This window comes from Scyliorhinus canicula, chromosome 14 (genome assembly GCF_902713615.1).
Source record: "Scyliorhinus canicula chromosome 14, sScyCan1.1, whole genome shotgun sequence".
In the NCBI taxonomy this organism is placed as follows: domain Eukaryota; kingdom Metazoa; phylum Chordata; class Chondrichthyes; order Carcharhiniformes; family Scyliorhinidae; genus Scyliorhinus; species Scyliorhinus canicula.
Window position 1 is genome coordinate 20,481,371 of NC_052159.1, and position 26,028 is coordinate 20,507,398.

At 45.4% G+C, this 26,028-nt stretch overlaps 1 protein-coding gene across 1 annotated transcript; it reads right to left on the reverse strand.

Annotated features, from left to right (window-relative positions):
• Window positions 1–566: 566 nt before the first annotated feature.
• Window positions 567–22,546, reverse strand: LOC119977620 (regucalcin-like). The gene is made up of 7 exons (XM_038818761.1): window positions 22,357–22,546; window positions 20,396–20,561; window positions 16,936–17,118; window positions 11,960–12,175; window positions 11,124–11,255; window positions 2,142–2,296; window positions 567–829 (listed from the first exon to the last, which is right to left on the reverse strand). Exons 2-7 carry the CDS (start codon window positions 20,556–20,558, stop codon window positions 779–781), a joined length of 900 nt encoding a protein of 299 aa, XP_038674689.1. The 5' UTR covers window positions 20,559–20,561; window positions 22,357–22,546; the 3' UTR covers window positions 567–778.
• Window positions 22,547–26,028: the final 3,482 nt, after the last annotated feature.

The following is a 26,028-nucleotide window of genomic DNA, read 5'->3' on the forward strand; positions in this document are numbered from 1 at the left end:
GCATGGTCTCGCCAATGTATCACGCTTTGGGACATCCCTTCCTGCAGCGTATGCGGTAGACAGCGTTGGCCAAGTCGCACGAGTATGTACAGCGTACCTGGTGGGTGGTGTTCTAACGTGTAATGGTGATACCCATGTCGATGATCTGGCACATCTTGCAGAGATTGCCATGGCAAGGTTGTGTGGTGTCGCGTTCGTTGTTCTGAAGGCTGGGTAGTTTGCTGCAAACAATGGTTTGTTTGAGGTTGCGCGGTTGTTTGAAGGCAAATAGTGGGGGTGTGGGGATGACCTTGGCAAAATGTTCGTCTTCATCGATGATGTGTGGCTCTATAAAGACTTAATTACCTGCAAATGCTTGCATTCAAAGTATTGTCTTGCATCTTTGACATTGTCTACATATATATATGTTTCTGGAACCTACTTCTCCATTGACCTGAGGAAGGAGCAGTGTTCCGAAAGCTAGTGATTTGAAACAAACCTATTGGACTTTAACCTGGTGTTGTAAGACTTCTTACTGTGCTCACCCCAGTCCAACGCCGGCATCTCCACATCCTTTTTAAAGAGAATTAGCATGGGTCGGAACATGTTTATTCTGTGAATTAACAAAACTGTGCACAGTCTCAGATTTACAGTCTCACATTACAGAAAAAGTTGAAAAAAATATTTGTTTTCAGTAGGCAGTGTAAAATGTGGCCTGTTTTTTCTTCCTGATTGCAAATCCAGCTGCACTTCATAAGGTCTCCTTAATGTTGGTACTGAATTTGCTTGTGGAAATATTCTAGCCTGCGTACGAATATGGTGGAATCCCCTTCACACCCAATCCGGTAACCTGGAAAGCAAAGAAAAACAAAAGGATTTTCATTCATGTGGAAATTTTCTTCTGGGAATGATTATATGTCATTGAATGGAATGAACCCTCAGCTCATTCTGTGAATAAACCTGGAAAGTTACATTGAGTTTTAAACATGAGGCTCTGCATTGGTTAAGGTGGCAAGTACTTGGGTTGCACACCCGAGCAAGATTTCAGTATCTCCCCCGAGCTAAACAGGGCTGAAGTTTGCCTTCTATACCTCTGGATGAGGAAAACCAGCTGAGAATTTTGCTTCTGATTGCACTCTCACTGCCCAGTGATCCCCGAGTAGAAAGTGGAGAAGGATAGATGGAAAAAGGTTAAGTAGTCTGTGGCTGGATAAGGCTGGGCTACGATGCCTTCATGAAGCTTGATGCCATTCGCACAGGCTTTGCCCACCTGGCAGATACTACTGGACAAGAACAAGTCCAAAATGGAGTCAATCACTTTGGGAGAGGTGGTGGCAAGAGAAACTTGATATAATTAGGAGTAAAAAAAAAACAATAAAGCTGACTGAAAATGAATTATTAATATATGTTATTCAACTTAGGTGCTTTTACATTCTGTCCTGACAAGGTGTTTTTTTTTAAACCTGCTGTATGCCAGCAATACATCAAATTTATGTTACATGTCAGTTATGGCTCAGTGGCTAACACTCTCGCCTCTGAATCAGAAGCTGGTCTTGAGCTAACAACTTCGCGAAGGTGCCATCCTCTGGTAAGATATTGAACCAATACCCACCCTGCCTTGCCAGTATATAAGTGATCCCATGTCATTAGTTTGAGGAAGAGCAGGGGCATTATCCCAGTGTACCAATATTTATCCCTCAACAGACATGTTTGAAAGGTTATCTGGTCATTATCACATTGCTCTATGTGGGAGTTTCCTGTGCACAAAATGGCTGCCACTTTCCTGGAAGAGAATTGGAATTGGACTGAAATAATTGATCTCAGCTAGGTGCTGGACTAGGTGAAGGACAATTTATCCAGGATCTTCACTCTAGTTTGCTATTCAGTGAACTCTGCTGGCAGGCACATCTGTGTGAATGGCAGCTGGAAAAATAGATTGAGGTTGGCTCTGGGGTCTGCATATATAAGTAACCAGCTGAATGCTCAATGTCTAGCTTCAGTCTTCAACTCTGGCCACTTGAGTGAGGTGGGGGGTTGCCTGCCATTATCTCTGATTCATTAGTGCCTTAACGGAGGAGAGAAGCTAAAACGGGCAGATGGATCCTTTAAATTTTACCCGATCGCTAGCTGTACTCAGCATATGGTACAACAAATCCACATACCTTAAAAATCCCACCAGCCTGCGGCTCTCTCTGAAGTGACTCTTTGTTCATTCTTTTGGTAGCTGTTGTTACATAAAGATCGGAATAATCCTTTCCTCCAAAGCAGCAAGATGTGGTTTTGTTGACAGGCAATTTCACCGTCTGCATCCTTTTACCTAAAAAATACATTCTTCCTCAGTCACTTGTACAATTATGTGCAGCGAGCTAAGCTGCGACTCCTATTATTACTGCTGCACTGAGAGCAACAGGACCCAGTGATGTGACCATAAATTCACACGACACGTGGTTGGAAGTGAACAGTGGTTTTAATAGTCTTTCAACAGAGCCTGCCTGCGACGAGATGAACTGGCAGGCAGGCTCACGACTGCCAAGCTTTATACTTCCGGTTAGTGGGAGGAGCCATGGGCAGAGCCAAGGGTGGAGCCCAGTACAAACTCCTCATCTCCCCCTATGGGCAGAGCCGCGCAACTGCTCGTATACCGAGCTTAGATAGACACAGTACATCATATATAATAACAGTGTGAATTACACGGACTGTGATTCACCACACCCAGTACATGTATAATAGCCGCCAAACTCAAGGACAGCGGGTTTAGCTGGCAATGGGTGGGGAAAATTAATGACAATGAGCAGGACAAATGGTTACTGGCGGAAGAGAGAAAAATAAAAGTCAATAAACAGGAGAAGGGAGCGGGGGTTGGGCAATGGGGGGATGGCAAGAAGAAAACACAAGCTTCTAACAAGGGGAAAGCTCGTTAGATATGACATTCTAATCATCATGCCCCAGAAACCCGGACAGCAAGTAAAGATCTGTGGAAGAAAATCGAGCCCTTTGAAATGTGCCGAGGCACATGTTAAAAAATTACAGATGCAGGAGCAATGAAGAGGTGCTTGAAATTGCAGGAGCAAATAGAACTCTTAAGAAATTAACATCAAAAGGGCAGCACGGTGGCGCAGTGGTTAGCACTGCTGGCTCACGGCGCCGAGGTCCCAGGTTCGATCCCAGCTCTGGGTCACTGTCTGTGTGGAGTTTGCACATTCTCCACATGTTTGCATGGGTTTTGCCCCCACAATCCAAAGATGTGCAGGTAGATTTGCCACGCTAAATTGTCCCTTAATCGGAAAAAATGAATTGGTATTCTAAATTTATAAAAAAAAAGAAATGACACCAGAAAAGAAAATGTCAGTGTTTCAGCCATTTGAGCAGAGCTGAAAAGCGACAATGATCTCTTCTGGCAACGTGGAGGGCAGCAGAAAGAGGGGTGGCCTAGGCGTAGTTCAATGATGGGACTTCACAGAGGAGTTGCGGACGAGTTAAAGTGGATGTGTGATGATGCCGCAAAACAGGCAAGGCTAGCATGCCATGGCAGAAGATCTCCTTGTAGGTGGCAGTAGAGAGACGTGAAGCAACTGGGCCCAGAGCTTGACACAGGGGAAGGAGAACACCAACATTTGCTGGGGATGGGAAGCAGGGTATCAGCTCCAGGGGACTGAACAGGAGGAGAGCCGGCATGAAGTGGAGGGTTGGAGGAGAAAACGTTACGGGCAGGATTCTCTGAAATGGAGGCAGAGTGTCCGTGCCGTCGTAACCGCCGTCGCATTTCACAGCGGCGCGAAATGGGCGCGGGCACTACCGATTCTGGCACCCCATAGGGGGCCAGCAGAGCGCTGGAGCGGTTCACTCCGCTCCAGCCTCCCTTCCCAGTGCCAACTGGGCACCGCGCCAATCCACGCATGCAGGGGCTGGTTTAGCCGGGGGCTGGTTTAGCTCACTGAGCTAAATCGCTGGCTTTTAAAGAGGCCAGCAGCACGCTTCAATTCCCATACCAGCCTCCCCGGACAGGCGCCGGAATGTGGCGACTAGGGGCTTTTCACAGTGACTTCATTGAAGCCTACTCGTGACAATAAGCGATTTTCATTTCCTGCGCAGGGGACCTCCTCAATGCGCCGGCCCCAATGCAACATGGTGCGGGGGTTCAGGATCCGGCCGCGGAACAAAATAGAGCCGGGGCTGGAGGTGGGCCCTGATTGCAGGCCAGACCCCATCGGAGCCCCCCCCCGCCAGTGAAGGAGCCCCCCCCCCCCACAGGCTGCTCCCTGACCCTCTGTGCAGAGTTCCAGCCAGCTGCGACCAGGTGTGGACGGCGCCGGCGGGATTCTGCCGTTTCCGCGCGGCCGCCCGGCCCATCAAGGCCGGAGAATCGGCAGCCTGGCCGTGGACAGCGGCCCGCGGCCGGCGCCGCACCAAATGCGCCGGCGCAAATTCTCCGCTCCTCGGAGAATCGCATGCCGGCGTCGGGGCGGCGATTCTCCGGCCCGGGGCTCAGAGAATCCCACCCCACATTTATGTCCCCTCGTCCTCATATCATCAGTGAATGGGAACAGTGTTTTTCTTGTCATAATGTCAGAAGCTGTTATTTTTTAAAAAATTTAGATTACCCAATTATTTATTCCAGTTAAGGGGCAATTTAGCATGGCCAATCCACCTACGCTGCACATCTTTGGGTTGTGGGGGCGAAACCCACGCAAACATGGGGAGAATGTGCAAACTCCACACAGACAGTGACCCAGAGCCGGGATCGAACCTGGGACCTCAGCGCAGTGAGGCAGCAGTGCGGACCACTAGGCCACCGTGCTGCCCGTCAGAAGCTGTTATAATCGTGTACTCCTCTCTCAAATTTCCCTTCAATCTTCCTTGCTCCAAAGTGAACAATCGCCAACTTCTCCCATCTAACCCTGTGGCTAGAAATTGATGTAGCTGGGGAAGGCACTGGGGCAGGAAGCCATTTTCAGTATTTGGGGGTCCAGGTAGCAAGGAATTGCAGGAAATTCCGGAGGATGGACTACATGAGTCTAGTGGGAAAGGCTGAGGCAGACCTGCAAAGGTCAGATGGTCCCCTACCCTCCCTGGCGGCCTGAGTGCAATCAGTTAAGATGAATATCTTGCCGAGATTTTTAGATTTATTTCAGTGCCTCCCGGTGTTCCTGCCGAAGGCATTCTTCAGAGAGATCGACCGGCTTGTGGCTGGGTTTATTTAGGCGGGTGAGGGCCCTAGGATCAGGAGGACGGTGCTCCAGAGGGAGAGACAAGTAGGGGTTATGGCCTTGCCAATCTTTCAGTATTACTATTGGGCGGCCAATGCTGAAAATATGTCAGTGGTGCAGAGATTCAGAGGAACATAGAACATCGAGTGCAGAGGAGGCCATTCGGCCCATCAAGTCTGCACCGATCCGCTTAAGCCCTCATTTCCACCCTATCCCCGTAAGCCAATAACCCCTCCTAACCTTTCAGACAGTAAGGGTAATTTAGCATCGCCAATCCACCTAACCTGCACGTCTTTGGAATGTGGGAGGAAACTGAAGCACCCGGAGGAAACCCACGCAGACATGGGGAGAACATGCAGAACGTCTGCACAGACAGTGACCCAGTGGGGAATTGAACCTGGGACCCTGGCGCTGTGAAGCCACAGTGCTATCTGTGGTGATTGTGTGTCAGTGTAGATGCAATACAACTGAGCAAGCACTAGAGGGAGCACGGAAGAGCTATAAATACACAGGGACAGGAAGTGAGGACACACTTCATGGAAGGGGGAACTGGTAGCAAGATACAGACACACAGGCAGGCAGCATTTGAGGTAGCCGTAAGTTAAGCTCTGAAGACAGAACGAATTCACAATAAAGCATCTTCTCCACCTTTGAGACTACGAGCTTTATTAAGACACAAGGAACAACACATGGTACCAGGTGTAGCTTCAGACGCTTACTACAAGACAACTCAGCTGCAGATACAGAAAGACCAAAATGGCATGGAAACCTCCTACTGGACATTCGACTTGGGAAGACATCGCTTATTCGAGGATGTGGGTTGGACGCCCACCTCAGCTGAATATGACCGGCAATGTAAGAAATGTCTGGAAAATATTTAAACAAATGTTCGATTTTTATATCATAGCTAATGATTTAGCAGCAGCCTCAGACGAAATGAAAATAGCAATGCTCATCGCAGGACATGAAGCTAGGAAAGTATATAATGGATTTAAATACTCAAAAGCTGAAGACAGCAACAACTTACAAATAATACTAAAAACATTTGAAGAGTACTGTATGGAATTTGAACAGCACTGTATGCTCAGAGGCCAAACTGCACAGAGACTGAGTGATGCAAAACTCAAACAATCACTATCAGAACGGAAAGGGTTCAGTCAAGAAATCGCGAGTGAAAAGTACAGATCAAAAGGAAGAATGAATTTTTCACAGAGACAAAACGCTGAGGTCCAGTTCAGATCAAAAGGAAAAAGTAACATGAACTTTTCACATAGACAAAACGCTGAAATCCAGTTGAGATCAAAAGAAAAAAGTAACCAGAATTTTTCACAAAGCCAAAACGCTGAAATCCAGTCCAGATCGAAAGGAAAAGGTAACTTACAACTTTCAGAAAGAAAAAACGCTGAAATCCGCGATAAATGGCGTCGGAGCACATTTTACAGTCTCTGGGAGACAAAGAACTAAAATCTGCGTCTGCGCATGCGCAGGAAACAGAAGCCGTGCATGCGCAGTTACAATCACCCGTTTATCGTTCTGCGCATGCGCAAGCTGCGCATGCGCAGTTTAAAAAAAGTTCTTGTTGCTGATCATTATGCGCATGCGCAAGGCGCGCATGTGCAGTCTCAAAATGTTTTGGTTGCGGATCATTATGCGCATGCGCAAGCCGCGCATGCGCAATGGACACAAAACTGCACAGTACAGGAAGGCCGATTTGCGCATGCGCGATTGATTCCTACGCATGACGTGACGAGCGTCATGACGTCTGAGGATCCGGACCACGCCCACTTAAAAGGGAAATACCCAAAAATTGAAAACAAGATATTTAAAGCTGTAAAACCAAATTTTCTTGCCTCAGAAGACAGAAAAACGCCTGAACTTAAACCAGCAGTTGAAAATAACTCTCACAACACCCTGGAAAAAGCAGTCTGCACAACCCAAAGAGAAGAGAACAAAAAAAAATCCGAAACAAAAAAATGATTTGTTTTTTGAACAATACTACTCAGACATGGCTGAGTTATTCGGATATGCCATCACAGCATCAGCGACACGGTCGCAAAGCTCAACACGAATCTACTCGTGGTAGATGAATCCAACACCATGGTGCCATGGCAGATCGTCGATACATTGGATGACAGCAATACCCAAGACGAAGACAACGCCACACAGAGAGCACAGAAAGACTCCACAGAGAGCGATGACAGGCTCCACAGTGAGAGTGATGAAAGACTCCAAAAGGGAAGCAAGCAAACACTCCCTGGCGAACACCATGCATGAACAAGGCCATGAAGGTCAACCCGCCGTATCTGAGCAACCGCAAGCAGACCATGAAAGTCTACCAAGCTCACATAATCAAGAAGAAGACAATGTACATCTACCCACTGCATGCGAAAACAGTGACAAGGTGATCACACTCGACATACAGGAGGTACAGGATCACAGCGAGACTGACAGTTCTCAGCTTGTCTGTACAGAAGCACAGAGTAGGGCCACCTAAGAGTCCAGAGAGACCACGCCAATAGAAACCATGCAGATTTTGACTCCAGAAGTGGAGCACCAAGAGTCCAGTGAGACCACACCAATAGAAACCATGAAGATTTTGACTCCGGAAGAGGAGCACCAAGAGTCCAGAGAGACCGCGTCAAATGAAATCGTGAAGAATGTGACTCCAGAAGAGGAGCACCAAGAAAGCAAAGATGAGGAATCAAATCCACCACAAATGACTGATGTCACCAGCATCAATGCAACATCAGATCATTCTCACCATTCTCGAGATGAAACGTTCAATGCAACAGATTCCACAAAGGACACTCGCACCAATAACTGTGACAATGACTCAAATTATCCACACGGGACACTCATTGAGCATAACAAGAAGCACAGCAGAAACGAGAACAACAACAGCAAGAACAAAAGCAACATGAAGCGTGATAAGAACAACAAAAATCACAAGAAGCACTGCAGAAATAAGAACAACAACAGCACCAGCAAAAACTACAAGCACAACGACAAAAACTGCAACAAGAACGGCAACGAAAACAACAAAGACAGGAACGACAGAAACAACAGCAATGAACCAATGACTTGTACAAAATGGTACAACTCTGCACATGAAGGACAATGCCACAGCACACTGCAAAGCAATGACAAGACTACAAACATGCCATGGGGTGACAACGAATCGCACAAACTCACATCTGCTCCAGAACAAGCACGCACACCAGCTTTCAAGGCAGATGACCTACTAAATCGATACCACAAGCACAGGAAATAGTCCATGTCAGTCAACATCAGTGGTTCGACCATGCAAACACCATGGGATGACGTATTGGTTACTTAAAAGAACAAGAACACCGACAACATTCACAACGGAGTTGCAATATTAATATCACCACGTCAACAACAAAAAAAAAGAAAAAAACTCAGTGAACAAATTCATCAAGTTTGGACTCATAAATGTTTTTTTTATTAAAATTGGACTCATAAATATAAATTGGCTTTGTAAAATATGCAATAGCACAATCACTTGTATAGATACACATATCATAAGTAACTGTTTTGTACAATTTTCTTTAACGATGTACAGCAAATATGTAAAGAAAAAAGGGGGGATTTGGTGATTGTGTATCAGTGTAGATGCGATACAACTGAGCAAGCACTAGAGGGAGCACGGGAGAGCTATAAATACACAGGGACAGGAAGTGAGGACACACTTCACGGAAGGGGGAACTGGTAGCAAGACACAGACACACAGGCAGGCAGCATTTGAGGTAGCCATAAGTTAAACTCTGAAGACAGAACAAATTCACAATACAGCATCTTCTCTACCTTTGAGACTACGAGCTTTATTAAGACACAAGGAACAACACACTATCCACTAGTGCTAACGTGCTACCCACGACGAACTATGGATCCGGGTGGAAGCAGAGCCTGGGAGGCCAGCAAGCCTGGGGCGATGGTAATGGCTTCGCTCCCGGTGGTGTCGAAGAAACATGTGAGTAACCCGGTGGTTGTAGCCACATTAAAAATTTGACGGCATTTCCCTCAACATTTCAATTTGAAGGCTGCCTTAAGGCTCACTCCCATCTGTGCAAATCAGTTACTCAGGTCTGCTAGGTTAAATGTGAAGTTTAGGGAGTGGAAGGAAAAGAGGTTGGAGAAGGTGGGAGATTTGTTTTTAGGGGGTTGGTTTGCTAGCCTGGGGGAACTGAAGGAGAAATTATGGGCTTACAGATGCTGATGGGCTCCGGTATCTCCAGGTGCGTAGCTGGGTCAAAAGACGTTTTCCAGCCTTCCCGGTGAAGCAGCCTTGTACCATGCACGAGCGGATTTTATCCTGCTCGGGGTCGGAGGTGGCCAGTACATCAGACATATACCAGTGGATGGTGGGGGAGGAAACGTGCTTCGTTGAAGGTGTGAAGGCAAAGTGAGCAGAGGAACTGGGGCCGATTTTGGAAAATGAGGTTTGGAGCCAGGAACTGAGGAGGGTGAACACGATTTCACCTTGTGCAAGGCTGAGTCTCATCCAGCTAAAGGTAGTGTTTTGTGCACACCTCATGAAGGCTAGAATGAGTCGGTTTTTCAATGGGAGGATAGATGTGATCGGTGTTTGGGGGGGGGGGGGGGGCGATGCACCAAGTGCACATGTTCTGGTCGTGCTCAAAGCTGATGGGCTTCTGGAGGTCCACATTTGATACTATATCGGCAATCCTGGGCATTGAGTTGGAGCCTTACCCACCAGTGCCAATTTTGGGGTTTTTGATGTGCCGGATCTCAGGACGGGGGCGGGGGCAGATGTCCTGACCTTTGCCTCGCTTGTGGCAAGGGGACGGATCCTCTTGGGCTGGAGGTCGATCACGTGGCCAAGCGCCCCGGTACGGCTGGGTGACCTGATGGAGGTTTTGCACCTCGACAAGGTCAAGTTCACTGTGAGAGGGTTGGTGGAAGGGTTTTTACCGTAGATGCCGGCCATTTATAATGTACAACAAAGAGTTGGTCACCGTTAGCTGTTAGGGGGCGGAGACATATAGTGGAGGAGGGGGTTAGTGGCGAAATTATATTGTTGGAAGGGGGAGATTCTTACTGCGTTGTTATCATTCTGTGTTATTGTGTGCTTTGTATAAAAATAGTTAAAATTTATAATAAAAACATCCCCCCCAAAAAATAACCATGTGCCTAAAATCCGTCATCTCAGGAACCTTTCTTAAAAATTATGGGGCAGCATGGTAGCACAGTGGTTAGCACAATTGCTTCACAGCTCCAGGGTCCCAGGTTCGATTCTCGGCTTGGTTCACTGGCTGTGCGGAGTTTGCACGTTCTCCCCGTGTTGGCGTGGGTTTCCTCCGGGTGCTCCGGTTTCCTCCCATAACTCCAAAGATGTGCAGGTTAGGTGTATTGGCGATGATAAATTGCCCTTTGTGTCCAAAAAGGGTATATAGAGTTATTGCATTACGGGGCTAGGGTGGAGGAGAGGGCTTAGGTAGGGTGCCCTTATCAAGGGCCGGTGCAGACTCGATGGGTCGAATGGCCTCCTTCTGCACTGTAAATTCTATGATTCTCTGCACCCTCTGAAGGACTCCCACATCCTTCTTAAAAGTGGGGTGAATTATTTTTCAGTCAAAATGTTCTGCAGAAATTTGGGTGGGATTTTTTCCGACCTCCCAGCGCTGTGTTTCTCAGTGGTAGGAGGCGGCGCTATCAATAGAAATTCCCAGAAGCCACACCACGCTAATCCGGCCTTCTTGCTGACGACGAACACAGCCGAGTGAAACCAGGGCCTTCTTCTCAACCCAGGCACAAGCTTGAAGCCTCATCATCCTTTTCCTTCATTAAGACCCCTTACCCTCATCTCCACAACCTTGTGTCTGTGTTGGCTGATTTTCCAAAACCTTCACTCCAAAATATCCCAACAGCCGAAAAATCTGCAAATGGTTTGTTTACCTGTCTCTGGGTCGATACGAAGGACCCTTCCACCATCATAGACGGCGACCCACAGCTTTCCTTCACTATCGATGCACTGTCCATCGGGAAAACCTTCTGTTTTTTCATGCTTGTACACAACTCTTCGATTTGCTGTCAAAATAAACCAGTGTGGGACATTGGAACAGTAGTAGGCCATTCAGCCCGTTGAGCCTGCTCTGCCATTTAATACGATCGTGGCTCATCAGACACTTAAATGACTTTTACCCACACTATCCCCATAACCCTCCACGTTAATTATTAATCAGAAATATACCAATCTCTGCTTTAAACATACACAGTGACTGAGTTTGCACAGCCCTCTGCGGTAGAGATTTCCAAAGATTCGCAACCTTCTGTGTAAAGAGATTTCTCCTCCTCTCAGTCCTAAGCGGCTTCTCCCTTGTTTTAAAATTGTGCCCCCTGGTTCTAGATTCCCCAACCAAGTGAAACCTCTTGCCTCATCTACCCCATCTATCCCGTTAAGTACATTTCTATGAGATCATTCATCGAAACTTAGAGAATACAGGCCCGTTTGCCCAATCTCTCTTCATAGGACAGTCCCGCCATCCCTGGAGTTTAGCGTTTACCTATTACAAATCACTCCCATTTCCTATATGGATTTGCACTTTGGATTGAGTGGTGGAAACTCTCAAATCAGGACTTTGCACAATGTGACATTGGAGACTAACAATGAGGAGGCCTACCACTATCTCAGCACAACTAAGGTCAGGTCAGAAATGCAGCCTTGGCTGCAATGTCCACATCCCGTAAACTGATACAAAAAAATAGCTTAGCACATTCATTGTGATACTTACAAATCTTTCCTGTCTGCAGATCATAGTCAAATGCATCCACGGTAAAAGATAAACTGTCAATGTAATAGAAGATCTTGTGATCGAGGGACCAGTCTAGGCCATTGGAAACGTCCACCTGATCAAAGTGTTTGACAACAGAGTGATCAGTCTGCAATGTATAAAGAGATCCCTGGTGCCTTTCAAATTCGCCAGGGCGAGTCTCCATTCCCATGGTGCCTGAAACAAAGGTTCTCGTTCACAAAGGGCTTAAAATATTACAAAGATTGCTGTACCTTCCCCCGGCCAATCCAGGCCGTAAAATCTCAAATAGCACAGTGAAAGGGAACAGATTTGAGTCGTCTGGTTGAAGTTTACAATCAGATCAGCCATGAACTCATTGAATGGCGGAGCAGGCTCGAGGGGCCGAGTGGCCCACTCCTGTTCCTAGTTTGTACTTTTATTAAGATATTTCACTACTTCCCACCCAACTCACGCAGAAATAAAATTTCTCCCCCTTTCAACGCTTTGACAAAGAGTCATCCAGATTCAAAACGTTAGCTCCCTTCTCTCTCCACAGGTGCTGTCAGAACTGCTGCGATTGTCCAGTATTTCCTGTTTTTGTTTGAGATTCCAGCATCCGCAGTAATTTGCTTTTATCGTCACATTTCAAAAGTTCCCCACTGACTGTAAAACCCTTTCTGATGTTTTGAGGTTGCGTCGGCACTTTATAAATCTTGTTTAATTGGAGGAGAAGTTTGAGCTCCCCCCGGGAAACATGTTCAGATATCTACAAGTGAAGGCATTTGCTAGGCGGCAGGTGGAGGGGTTTCCCCTGCTCCCCAGTAAGGGGGCGAGTGATAGGGTGCTCTCGGGGGTCTGGGTCGGAGGGGGGAAGATATCAGACATCTACAAGATAATGCAGGAGGCGGAAGAAGCATCAGGGGAGGAGCTGAAAGCCAAGTGGGAAGGGGAGCTGGGAGAGCAGATAGAAGACGGGACGTGGGCGGATGCACTGGAGAAGGTCAATTCTTCCTCCTCGTGTGCGAGGCTGAGCCTCATTCAATTTAAGGTGCTGCATAGAGCTCACATGACGGGGACAAGGATGAGCCGGTTCTTTGGGGGTGAGGACAGGTGTGTCAGATGTCTGGGAAGCCCAGCGAACCATGTGCATATGTTCTGGGCATGTCCGGTGCTGGAAGGGTTCTGGAAGGGGGTGGCAAGGACGGTGTCGAAGGTGGTGGGGTCCAGGGTCAAACCAGGATGGGGGCTTGCGATCTTTGGGGTCGGGGTAGAACCGGGGGTACAGGAGGCTAGGGAGGCCGGAATACTGGCCTTTGCGTCCCTAGTGGCTCGACGAAGGATATTAATTCAATGGAAGGACGCGAGGCCTCCAAGCGTTGAAACTTGGATTAACGATATGGCTAGCTATATTCAGCTAGAAAGGATCAAATTTGCCCTGAGAGGGTCGGTACAGGGATTCGCCAGGCGGTGGCAACCTTTCCTTGACTTTTTAGATCAGAGATAGACGTTCGGGGTCGTGGCAGCAGCAACCCGGGGGGGGGGGGGGGGGGGGAGGGGGGGAGGGGGGGGGGGAGGGAGGGAGGGGGGGGAGGGGAGGGGGGGGGGGAGGGGAGGGGAGGGGGGGGGCAGCAAGGGTCGTGGGGGGACACGCACGACTGTAACGCGGGCAAGCCTGCTCGCTGCTCATGTCTGAAACTGTAGGCTGCCTTGGTTGTTAAGGTTGCCGGGGGGGGGGGGGGGGGGGGGGGGGGGGGGGAGGACTGGTGCGCGGGAGAGGGGGGGCGAGGGAGGGACATTGCCTAGAGGGATTGTGTTGTAAATAATTTAAAAATTAGTAGGGGTAAATGTCTGTATGGAAAAACTCTTTCAATAAAAATTATTTAAAAAAAAAAAAATAAATCTTGTTTAAAAATGTTGCCAATTATGGGGCAATTTAGCGTGGCCAATCCAACTAACCTGCACATCTTTGGGTTGTGGGGGTGAGACTCACGCAGACATGGGGGGGACTGTGCAAACTCCACACGGACAGTGATCCAGGGCCGGGATCGAACCCAGGTCCTCGGTGCCATGAGACAGCAGTGTTTTTTTTAATATAAACTTCCCAGTTATTATTTTTTTATTTTCCAATTAAGGGGCAATTTGGCATGGCCAATCCACCTACCCTGCACATCTTTGGGTTGTGGGGGTGAAACCCACGCAGACGTGGGGAGAATGTGCAAACTCCACACGGACAGCGACCCAGGGCTGGGATTCGAACCTGGGTCCTCAGCGCCGCAGTCCCAGCGTTATCCACTGCGCCACATGCCACCCCGTGAGACAGCAGTGCTAACCACTGCGCCATCGTGCCGCCCCTAAATCTTTCTTTTTGACCTGTTCTATTGGATGTCTACTTTACCGTGTCCTGATGTTTGCTGCGTGATACTGGAAGCATGAATACTCCTTACTAAATGAACCTAGGTTCGACGTATTTCACTTGATTAGATTTTCTCTGTTCCAAGGTTGTTTACTTAATTAATGCAAAGCAGCCATATTTTATGTCACAGAATAAAATGGAAATATTACATTCAGTATCAGTGCCAGATGGCTGCATTGTTAAGCATTGAATTGAATTCCCTGTATTCCATTCCACCTCTTATCATAGTGAAGACTTGTCTTAATTGGACATTTTGATTTACAGTATGTACAAAAATGGCTGATAATTACTCAATGCCCCATAACAATCTCTTTTCACTCCCACACAAGCAACGCTCAAAACTGCATGACCAGCATGGTGGCACAGTGGTTAGCACTGCTGCCTTACAGTGCCAGCGACCCGGGTTCAATTCTGACCTTGGGTGACTGTCTGTGTGGAGTCTGCACGTTCTCCGCGTGTCTGCGAGGATTTCCTCCGGTTTCCTCCCGCAGACCAAAGCAGGTTAGGTGGATTGGCTAAGCTAAATTGCCCCTTAGTGTGTAAAGGTTAGGTGGGGTTATGGGGATAGGGCGGGGAAGTGGGACTAGGTGTGGTGCTCTTTCTGGTGGTCAGTGCAGACTCGCTGGGCCAAATGGCCTCCTTCTGCACTGTAGGGATTCTATGACCCTAAGATGGGCTAAGATTAGTTTCTTCAGTATACTTAACAAAAAAAAAATCATGAAATTTGTTCAATGCCGAAACAGGAATGTCAATAAATAAAATCCACTTAACCAGGCTTCCGGTTTAAATAAATAATAATCACATGCTTTTGAGGAACTTTATACATTGTGGGTTCTGTCCAGTTTGTGAGAATTGGTTTATATTCCCGAAACTCATTTCAATTGGGGTTCTGAAGAGGTTTCACTTCAGGAAGAGGTGTTACTGAAACACAAACCTGTTCTCACTGGTCACAAACCCGCAATGTACAATGTTCCTCAAACCCATCTAAATGCCCTCGAGATGCAGGAAGGTTGAACCAATTTGCTCCATTTTTTTCATTTCAATGAAACTTTGAAAATGTGTTAAAATATATTCAATTGATCAGACTGCAGATATCTGACATATCACATATATGACATTAGTTTTTCATTAAATTTGTTTATTTATCTCAAGTCTGAGCACAATGGCGATTCACAAGGTCAGCATGGGAACCATGAACTGGAGTTTTAATTTATAAACAAACACTGCAGTGAGGTGAATCATAGAATCCCTACAGTGCAGAAGGAGGCCCATCAAGTCTGCACCCACACTCTGAAAGAGACTCCGCCCACTTCCTCTCACTATCCTAATAACCCTTCAACCTAACTTACACATCCCTGGACACAAAGGAGCAATTGATCAGGGCCAATTCGCCCAACCTGTACTTTTTTGGACACTAAGAGGCAACTTATCATGGACTGTAGGAGACTGTAAGTATGTTATGGACAACTTATCATGGACTGTGGGAGGAAACTGGAGCACCCGGAGGAAACCCATGCAGACACAGGGAGAACGTACAAACTCCACACAGTCACCCAAGGCCAAAATTGTACGGGGGAGGATTTAGCGTTGTCTAAAGCCACCAACAACGTATTTTTATTCTTTGGTTGTGGGCATCGCTGGCTGAGGGCAAACATTTACTGCCCATCCCTAATTGCACTTCAATTGAGTGGCGTACCCGGCCATTCCAAAGTAAACACAATTTCAGTGGACGTGGAGTCACGTGTAGGGCAGCCCAGGTATGACACTCGACAATGGTTTCATGGTCCAGATTTTTATTGAATTCAAATATCACCATCGGCAGTGGTGGGATACAAACTTGGGTCTGATACGCCAATACCATTCCACCACTGCCACCCTCGTATTTAGATTGTGCCTTTAACACAGTAAACCATTTGAAGGTGCTTCACAAGCACAACACTGGGGTTGAAATCCTGGAACTCCCTGCTAAACGGCACAGTGGGAGTAGCTGTACCACTCAGAATGCAGCAGTTCAAAAAGGTGTCTCACTCCCACCCTCTCAAGGGCAATTAGGGATGGACAATAAGTGCAAGTGATGCCCACATCCCAGGGAATGGGAAAAATCAACAAACAAAATTGGACGCTAAGCCACAAAAGGAGTACGTCAGGTGACCAACAGCTTAAAAAACAAGTGGGTAAGTTTTAAGGAGAATTCAAGAGGAGAGGAATTAGAAGAGCGCAGAGATTCAGAGGATTATCCTGTTGCAGGACTGGAGGAGGTGGCGGTGATAGTAATTGGGCAGGGTTATCAATGGATTTGAAAGCAATCATAAGCACTTTGAAATGGAGGCATTTCTAGACCCGGAGTCAATATAGACCAGCGAGCAGAGAGCTGATGTATGGATGGGGCTTGGTGTGAGTAGGGCTCCAGTCAATAGAGTTTAAGAATAGCTCACAGATGGAGCATGGGAGGCTGGCCATAGAATTGGAATAGTCAAGTCTTTAGATCGCAAAGGTCACTTGAGCTGGGGGCAGAGGCAGGGTCAGGAAATGTTACCTGGGACATATTACAAATTGTCACCACCTGCAAAAAAGCGTCCAGCGGGATCCACTTTGCCATCATTGAATCTGATGTTTGTTTTCTCCTCGTCGACCTGTGCTAGGTCAGTAACCTCTTTCTTCTCCCAGTCCAAAAAGCAAAACTTTTTCCCTTTGGCCAAGATGTAGCCGCCTGAACTTCGGGGAGCGACAGACCCCACTGGAATATCTGAAAAAGAAAATGCAAGGGGGTGTGCGAGGAGCACTTGAGAGAAAGTTTCACTGTGACTTTCAAAACTATGTGACAACAAATTAAATAGAAGATTGAATTTTCTAACCAACTCACACAAGATACTAGAGCAACAATGTATTTCCATAGCACCTTTATCATAGGAAAATATCCCGCAGCAATGCACAGGCGAGTTCGCAAACAAAATTTGACCCAGTGCAAAAGAGTGATTTATTCCTTAGTAAAGAGGTCATTTTTAATTTGCAACTTAAAGGGGGAGACGTGGGAATGTTTGTATGTTTAGGGAGGGCATTCTAGAACTTAGAGTGCAAGTGGCTTGAGGCACAGCTCTTAAAGATATAGGGGTTCTCTTTTCTCTCCAGGACACCCTCTCCACACTCAAGTTCACAACAGCAGATTTACGTGTGTATGGCTTGAACAGAACAACCAGAGAGACAAGTTTCTTCTGATCCATTCACAATCACTTTATTGAGTCACCTGCAACCCTCAGAAAAGGTCTGCGTTCAGCAAGAATGAAATACATGTATAATTACAGTTACATTACTTGAAACCAGAGGCGGGCTTACACTTTTGGGGACCCTGTGTTCTCCCTCTTAGCAGAGCACCCACGTCAAGCCCTGCCCTCTGGTGTCATGACAGCCCGCCCCAAATGACATCAAGCTTTGCCCCAATGATGTCAAACTACCCCCCCCCCCCCAAATTGCATTGCTGTCCCCAACCACGTCCGCCCTCAGCTCACACAATGCAATCCCCAAAACCAAAATTACTGCTTAACTTCTTAGTGCTCTTTAGTTTATGAGAACAAGCCTGTATTTGATAAATTGAAATCCACAATGCAAGCCGCAAAGACCCAAAATCACTGCTTAACTGCTTTAGTGCTCTCTAACATGTAACAAGCCTGTAATTGATTAATTGAAATCCTGAAAGCAAGCTACATAAACTGAAAATCACTGCTTTAGCATCGGTAGCTTATGAGAGCAAGCTTGTAGTTGATGGATTGAAATCAAAGCCTACCTGTTGTCAATATGGCGGTAGAGATGGTCAATATTGTGATCTATGTGTCCTGTGGCAAGCAAACATGAAGTGGCTGATGAGTCAAAGGCTAGGAATCCCACAGTGAGTATCTCACCTCCCGACTCCCCAAAGCCTGTCCACCATCTACAAGGCACAAGTCAGGAGTGTAATGGAACACTCTCCAATTGCCTGGATGAGAGCAGCTCCAACAACACTCAAGAAGCTCCAACAACATTCAAGAACTCAACACCATCCAGGACAAAGTAGCCCACTTAATTGCTCCTCCCTCCACAAACAATCAAACCCTCCACCACCGATGAACAGTGGCAGTCATGTGTACCATCTACAAGATGCACTGCAGTAACTCACCAAGGTTCCTTAGACAGCACCTTCCAAACCCACGACCATTACCATCTAGAAGAGCAGCGGATACCTGGGAGCACCACCACCTAGAGGTTCCCCTCCAAGTCACTCACCACCCCGACTTGGAAATATATCGCTGTTCCCTCACTGTCGCTGGGGCAAATTCCTGGAACTCCCTCCCTAACAACACAGTGGATGTACCTACACCTGACAGACTGCAGCTGTTCAAGAAGGCAACTCATCACCACCTTCTGAAGGGCAACTCGGGATGGGCAATAAATGATGGCCTAACCAGTAACGCCCACATCCCGTAAATTAATTGCACAAATGGATCACCTGGTGGTTACAAATTCATTTGACCATCAAATGTTTTCCGAGTGCCTCCTACAAGTGTGATTGCAGCATATGCGTGGAATCCAAAAAAAAAGGCATACACGTTTTCAACAAAGTAAAAAAAATGTACAGCTTCCTTACACGACTCAACTGCTGCATTGCAGATTAAATTCTAGGAGCGACCGGAACACGGGATGAATAATACACAGGCTGACACTGTTCAGGCTTGCTTGTACACCCGAATATTTTCCTAACATATTTGCGGCATTATCGAAGATCTGCCACCACAATTTTTGATGTCAAAACCTAAATTTGCAATGATTTCCAAAACAGATATCTCCAGGGACTCAGAAGTATGGGATTGTAGCTGAACAAAAAAAAAGAAATCGCTCAACATCTTCACCATCGCTGGTCACATATCTTAAAATTAATGTTAATTAGTACACGTGACTCACATCTGGTTTTGAATCAACAGGATGTTGCCTGGGATGGAACATTTAAGTTATGAAGAGAGGTTGGATAGGTTGGGTTGTTTTTGCTGGAGCTTTGAAGTCTGAGGGGTGACCTGATCGAGGTGGACAAGATTATGAAGGGCATGGACAGGGTGGATAGGGAGCAGCTGTTCAACTTGGCGAAAGGGTCAGTTACGAGGAGACACAAGTTCAAGTGAGGTTAGGAGATTCAGAGAGGATTTGAGGAAAAATGTTTTTCTACCCGGGGGGTGGTGACAGTCTGGCACGCACTGCCTGGGAGGGTGGTAGAGGCGGGTTGCCTCACATCCTTTAAAAAGTATCTGGATGAGCACTTGGCATGTCGTAACATTTGAGGCTATGGGCCAAGTGCTGGCAAATAGGATTGGGATTGGCAGATCAGATGCCTTTCATGTGTCGGTGCAGACCTGATGGGCCGAAGGGCCTTTTCTGCACTGTATTTTTCTGTGATTTCTGTAATCAGACTCTTGATTTTTGGTCACTAAGGGCAATTTATCATGGCCAATCCACCTAACCTGCACGTCTTTGGACTGTGGGAGGAAACCGGAGCACCCGGAGGAAACCCACGCAGACACGGGGAGAACGTGCAGACTCCGCACAGACAGTGACCCAGCGGGGAACCGAACCTGGGACCCTGACGCTGTGAAGCCACAGTGCGATCCACTTGTGCTTACCGTGCTGCCCAGCTTTGGATGAGCTTAGGTTAATGGAGGGAGTAAGTTTGACCTGAAATGCCAATTCTGTTTCTCTCTTCACAGATGCTGCCTGATCTGCTGAGTATTTGCAACACTTTTGTTTTTTATTTCTCACACGCATGCATTTTGTCACAGGAAACTAATAAAGAGGATATCAACAAGGGTCATCAAGAAATTGGAGTCGTGGGAAAAAGGATGACAGAAGAAAGTATGAAGAAAATGACCCTTAGTGTCTCCTTGAGAAAGGAACGGTCAATATTGGGACCTTTCTGGACTTAAGTGACACAGGGAATTTGTAAAGCCAATGGCTGTGTCCACGCTTATTCAATTCCTAACTAAATTGAAGTACTATACTCTTACCAACATGGACTTTCTCCACCTGGTTACTGTCAGGGTTCCATCTGTATACATTCTGTTCATGGATGTCCACATAGAGTAGCGTTCCATGCTTTTCTTCCCAAACAGGACTTTCGCCAAGCGAGTATTTCTCATTCAAAACACATTTAACTTTAACGGAGGCCATTGTCTGAAACAGAGGAAGTAAAAGCTTCTAAAGTGTTGATTCTTAACTGAACCTTAGAGCCTAGGCCTGTCCACATTCTCCCCGTGTCTGCGTGGGTTTCACACCCATAACCCAAAGATGTGGAGGGTAGATGGATTGGCCACGCTAAAGTGCCCCTTAATTGGAGAAAATAAATAATTGGGTCCTCTAAATTTTTTTTTTTTTAAAAGAGCCTAGGCATGTATTTTCTGCACTGATCAAAATCCTAGAATCCCAGCAGTGTAGAAGGAAGCCAATTGATCCATCAGGTCTGCACTGACACTCTGAAAGAGCACCCAATCCCCTACCCTATCCCCGTAACCCCACCTAACTGTTGGACTTTAGCATGGCCAATCCACTTAACCTGCACATCTTTGGACTGTGGGAGGACACCGGAGTACCCTTGGAAACCCACACAGACACGGGGAGAACGTGCAAACTCCACACGGACAGTGACCCGGGGCGAGGATCAAACCCTGGTCTATGGTGCTGTAAGGCAGCAGTGCTAACCACTGCGCCACCATGCCACCCTTGAGAACAGGAATGTTACACTTAACAATAGCTAACACCTTAATTTAATTTATGTAAACTAACAAGTGATCATGGATTTGGATTTAGGGTTGAATATATTATAAGTGATACAACATTCTCACAGAATTTGAGTGCCTCTGATGTTCCTCTGATATTTATAATGATTAAAACAAAATTTTCATGCCTAATTAATGAATAATCCCTATGTACAGTTTATCCACTCTTATATCAGCATTGACATCACGGTCAATCACCCCAAAGGCCGAGCCAAATTTCTGCCTTGCAGGTATACCCTTTCTTTATATTAAACTAACCCACAGCCCCCAACACAGGCAGATGAGTTCTTGGGTTGCCTTAAAGCCTTGTGTTGGATATCACGCAACTGTGCGTTGGATTTGGAGGCCAGCATTCACATCAGGGTAAAAGTATATTTAAAAGATTAAACCATTCACTGTTGCTATAAACTGTTTTTCTTGACTTTGCAATTCAATTTGTAGACTTTCTGTGATGATACAGCTGGCATCGGAAAGAAACACAAAAAATGGCGTTCCTGGTCACAATGTAGAGACAGCAGCAGCCAATTTACCACTGCTTCAACTCCCCAATTGTTTCTGGTCCTTTAAATTTGATACCCTTCCCTCCTTCACTGTTTCATTAACACAAGGTGTCAAATTTTCAAATGTCTGTGTCATAATCATTGAGTGATAGAGGTCTACAGCACAGAAAAGGCCCTTCGGCCCATCGCATCTGCGCCAGTCAAAAACAAGCACCTAACTATTCTAATCCCATTTTCCAGGATTTGGCCATAGACTGGTATGCCTTGGCATCACATGCGCACATCTAAATACTTCCTAAATGTAACGAGGGTCTCTGCCTCCACCACCCTTTCAGGCAAGTCACAGGTAGAGCCAGTCAGCCCCGAGGGAAATCTTCATCTTCCATTCACCACTCTGGGGGGGATAATAGCTGAACTCCTGATCTGACCTGGTAATAAAATGTTGCCATTCACACTGACCAGCTCACACCATTGCCGGGGGCTGAGTCCTTCTCCCACACCTGAAGCTCGCCGGGCCCCCGTGTGAAAGACTCAGCGACCACTGCTGGTCCCCGACTGGAGAATTAGACGACCCCCCCCCCCCCCCGCGCCCCGCCCCGGCCCGGCCCCAAACCACAAACATATTTGTGGGGGGTGAAACATGTCGCCCGGAAACATACAAAAGGAAAGTCTAAGAGAAAGAGTGAGGAATACCTGGCAGCAGAACTTGTACTTCGCCGCTTAATGTGAGAGATTTCGGGCTGGTTCAATGTCAAAGAGACATTGGTCAATCATTAATCCCAATCGTCCATCAACCCTGTCAGCACTTCATTTTTAGACGTAGCTCTCTGCTGTGCGCAACTCCTGCAGGAAAGTGTGTGTGTCAGAAAGGATTTCTTTTTTTTAAAATATCATTTTTATTGGAATTTTTTACAGAAAATATAAAACATAACGACAAACAATGAAATGCAACAAAATAACCCATAATAACCGTACCACCCCCAGTTTCTTTTGCAGTGAAAATGGGGTTGGCTATCTGGCTCACAATCAAATATCATTCCGTTGGGTAATGAGTCTTTTTGCTTTCCAATTGGGTGGGAGGAATCTGACCAAATTTGGCCGCGTGGGTTCTGGTGTGAAAGCCGCTGTGGCAGTGGCGACTGGGTCTAAAAATATTGGTTGCCAGGAGACAAAGGGGGCCCACCCACAACTACAATGCTATCATTTAATTTTCATAACGAATAAATAAAATTTTCCAAAAATACATACGGAAAAAAGGGTACAATTAAAATTTTTGTGGAAAAAATGTGTATTTCTTAGTAATTACAGTGTACATGTACTGTACATATTACGATGTGGAGATGCCGGCATTGGACTGGGGTGAGCACAGTAAGAAGTCTTACAACACCAGGTTAAAGTCCAACAGGTTTGATTCAAACACGAGCTTTCGGAGCGCAGCTCCTTCCTCAGGATTCACCTAGGAAGGAGCTGCGCTCCGAAAGCTTGTGTTTGAATCAAACCTGTTGGACTTTAACCTGGTGTTGTAAGACTTCTTACTGTACATATTACTGGCAGTAGATACCAAATGTAAATACAGAATGTTATAATTGAGTTTTTAATTTTAATTTTTTTAAAAGTAATTGGTTAATATTTTTAAATAGTTTACAATGTGCACAATTTACACATTAACAGATAGTTCAAAAGCACAATAGAGCATTGCATGCAGTCCACTATATTAAGAGCAATCATTTGTGTTCTCTAGATGATTGTGCGAATCTGCCAATAATTGCTTCTGCATCCAATTCATCTAACAATTCCTTTTCAATGGATAGCAACATGTATGATTCCAAATTCTCCTCAGACAGCGAATTTCTTAACCTTGTCTTTATGATCTTTAGCTTTGAAAATGTCCTCTCACATTGGACTTGAGTAACTGATAGTGTGCAGATGACTTTATAAAGTTCATAAAGGTTATCATATGCCTTGTCATGAAGTCTGTTGGATGCCAGAATTTTTAGTACACACGATGGGCAAGTGCTGCAAATTTTACAATTGTTGCAACTGGAATCCATATTCTCACCATCATTAAGCAATAGCTTTAATACATCAAAGTTTGAAGCAAAAGAAAACAATTCCAATATTACTTGATCTTTGCTGATTTGTGGAAACAGCTTAATAATACCTTCCAATGCTTCATCTTCAAGGCCCTTCTCTGCAATAGTTTTAAACTTTGCTGGGTCCAAGCAGGACAAATCTTTATACAACTGTTTGTGTTGTACAAAGCGTGATTCCAGTGACTGGACAATGCGATCCATTATTAGGTTAAACACATTTACTCGAAAATCAGCTAGAGAATCTGAGGAATTTCTTTCATCATCAATAAGCTCATCTGCCATTCTTTTCTTCCTCTGCCTCTTAACTGGCAATGCTGTTTCCAACGCATCAATTTCCAATGTTTGATTTTCATCCATATTCATCTGTGAAATCCTGTCATTACATTTATTTACAAATTCCAAAGCCTTGCTGTGAACGTTATCAAATGTTCTTGTCTGTTCCTTCAACTTTGTTGTAGCTGAATCTACCAAACTCTATGCAGTAATCATATCTAAACCACTTGTCTGTAGATAACTTGATAACGGGGTTGTAGTTTCAAATATATACAAGTAAGTAAATGCTGTCAATATGGTTTCAAACTTTAGAAGACTTTGAAGTAAAACATTTGCTTCATGTTTTGTTTTTGCATCAAACTTTTCTGAATCTTGTATCATTGATAAGCATGTCAATAGATTTACGAAAGTACTGGCAGCGGCATCATCAAAACGTCCAAATATAGTTGTTGCTGCATTGGATTTTCCTGATCATCTGGTCTCACCAATTAGCTTTAACCATTTCATTTGTCCTAGATGTTTTCCAACAACTTCTATCCATACAGCCATTCTCTTGAATGATGCTTTCACAAAAGTTACTATATTCTGGAGCATATTGAAAAAAGAAACTGCAGGCACACAACATTTTGTTGTTTCAGTTATCACCAAATTCAAGACATGGGCATAGCACCATATATGAACATGTTGATCAGCCACATCAGCAATTTTACTTTGTAAACTATTATACTGGCCATGGTAGCTTGCAGCGCCATCTGTGCTATCAGATAAACATTTTTGGGGGTCAATTTTAAGATGCTGTAATGTTTCAATCAATAGATCAAAAAGTCCCTGTCCTGTACCATCATTACTTGGCACAACTCAAAGTAGTCGCTCACAGATAATACCTTTAAGCACATACCAAATAATAATGCTAAACTGATCGATGGATGAATTATCTTGTGTTGAATCAACCTGAATAGAATAATATTTTGCTTGAGAAACTTCATGACTAATTCTTTCTTGTATCATATTCTTCATAATTTTGATTAACGTGTTTATAGTTGTTTTACTCAGGTATGTAACAAGTCCACCACGGCCTTTACTTTGAGCCTTTCCATGTTGCTCTAATCGTTTGATTCTTTGTTTAGACTTGTTTTGCACTGCAGAAACATGAGCTGCCATAATGGGGTCATATTTTGCCATCAACTGCACTGTAGCTAAAAAATTGCCATGATTCAGAACCTCATTATCTAGAGTGTAGGCCGATTCATTTCTGTGACCTCGAAAAGGAAGTGCTTGCTTGCCTAACATCTTTATGATGTCTATAATCCTCATGACAATACTTCTCTGCTTCAATACTTCTTCTTTCCTTTTAATTAGTGATGCTGCAAAAAATTTATCTAAGGTGCCATCATTAACCACACTGATATATTGCTGAGCATTTCTGAAGTGTTGTTGTCGATTCATGTAAAGTCAAGCTCTGGCTAATACACCTGTAGTCACTAAAGCCACATACGAAGGGTGATGGATTACAAGTGTTGGGAAACTCATGAACTATATAAGCATCTATTTTCTTTGTTATATATTAACCATTTTCTTGGGACTGAGTCATTCATAATTTTCCTCTCATACAAACGAGCATCAAATGGCAGATCATCAAGTGGCTGAAGTGGATGTTCAGCAAAAAACTGTTTTAGGTTTGCTTGTGATGGATATTGGAAGATTCCAGTAATTGATCTTTCATTTTCTTGCGTAGGTTCATTTACAGGATGTGCTTCAGACACCAAGTCATTTATGCTTGAAGGAATATCTTATTCCCTGTCACTAGTTGAAGCTACGTGTTCAGATGTTGCAGCTACAGGCAGTACAGAAGAAATATTGGGCCTGGGTTGATTAGTAATGGATGCACTTGTATTTGTCTCTACATTCAAAGTAGCTCTTCTCTGTTCTTGTAACTCGCATGTCATTGCATCATTACCATGAGCATTGTTTCTTGCTTCTTGATTATTTGTTGCTGAAC

Coding starts and splice junctions, on each gene's coding strand:
- LOC119977620 (XM_038818761.1), bottom strand. CDS start 20,558: ATGGCCTCCGTTAAAGTTAAATGTGTTTTGAATGAGAAATACTCGCTT. Junction 17,119..20,395: donor GGTGGAGAAAGTCCATGTTG/GTAAGAGTATAG, acceptor TTTCTTTTTCAG/ATATTCCAGTGGGGTCTGTC. Junction 11,256..11,959: donor TCTGCAGACAGGAAAGATTT/GTAAGTATCACA, acceptor TTATTTTGACAG/CAAATCGAAGAGTTGTGTAC.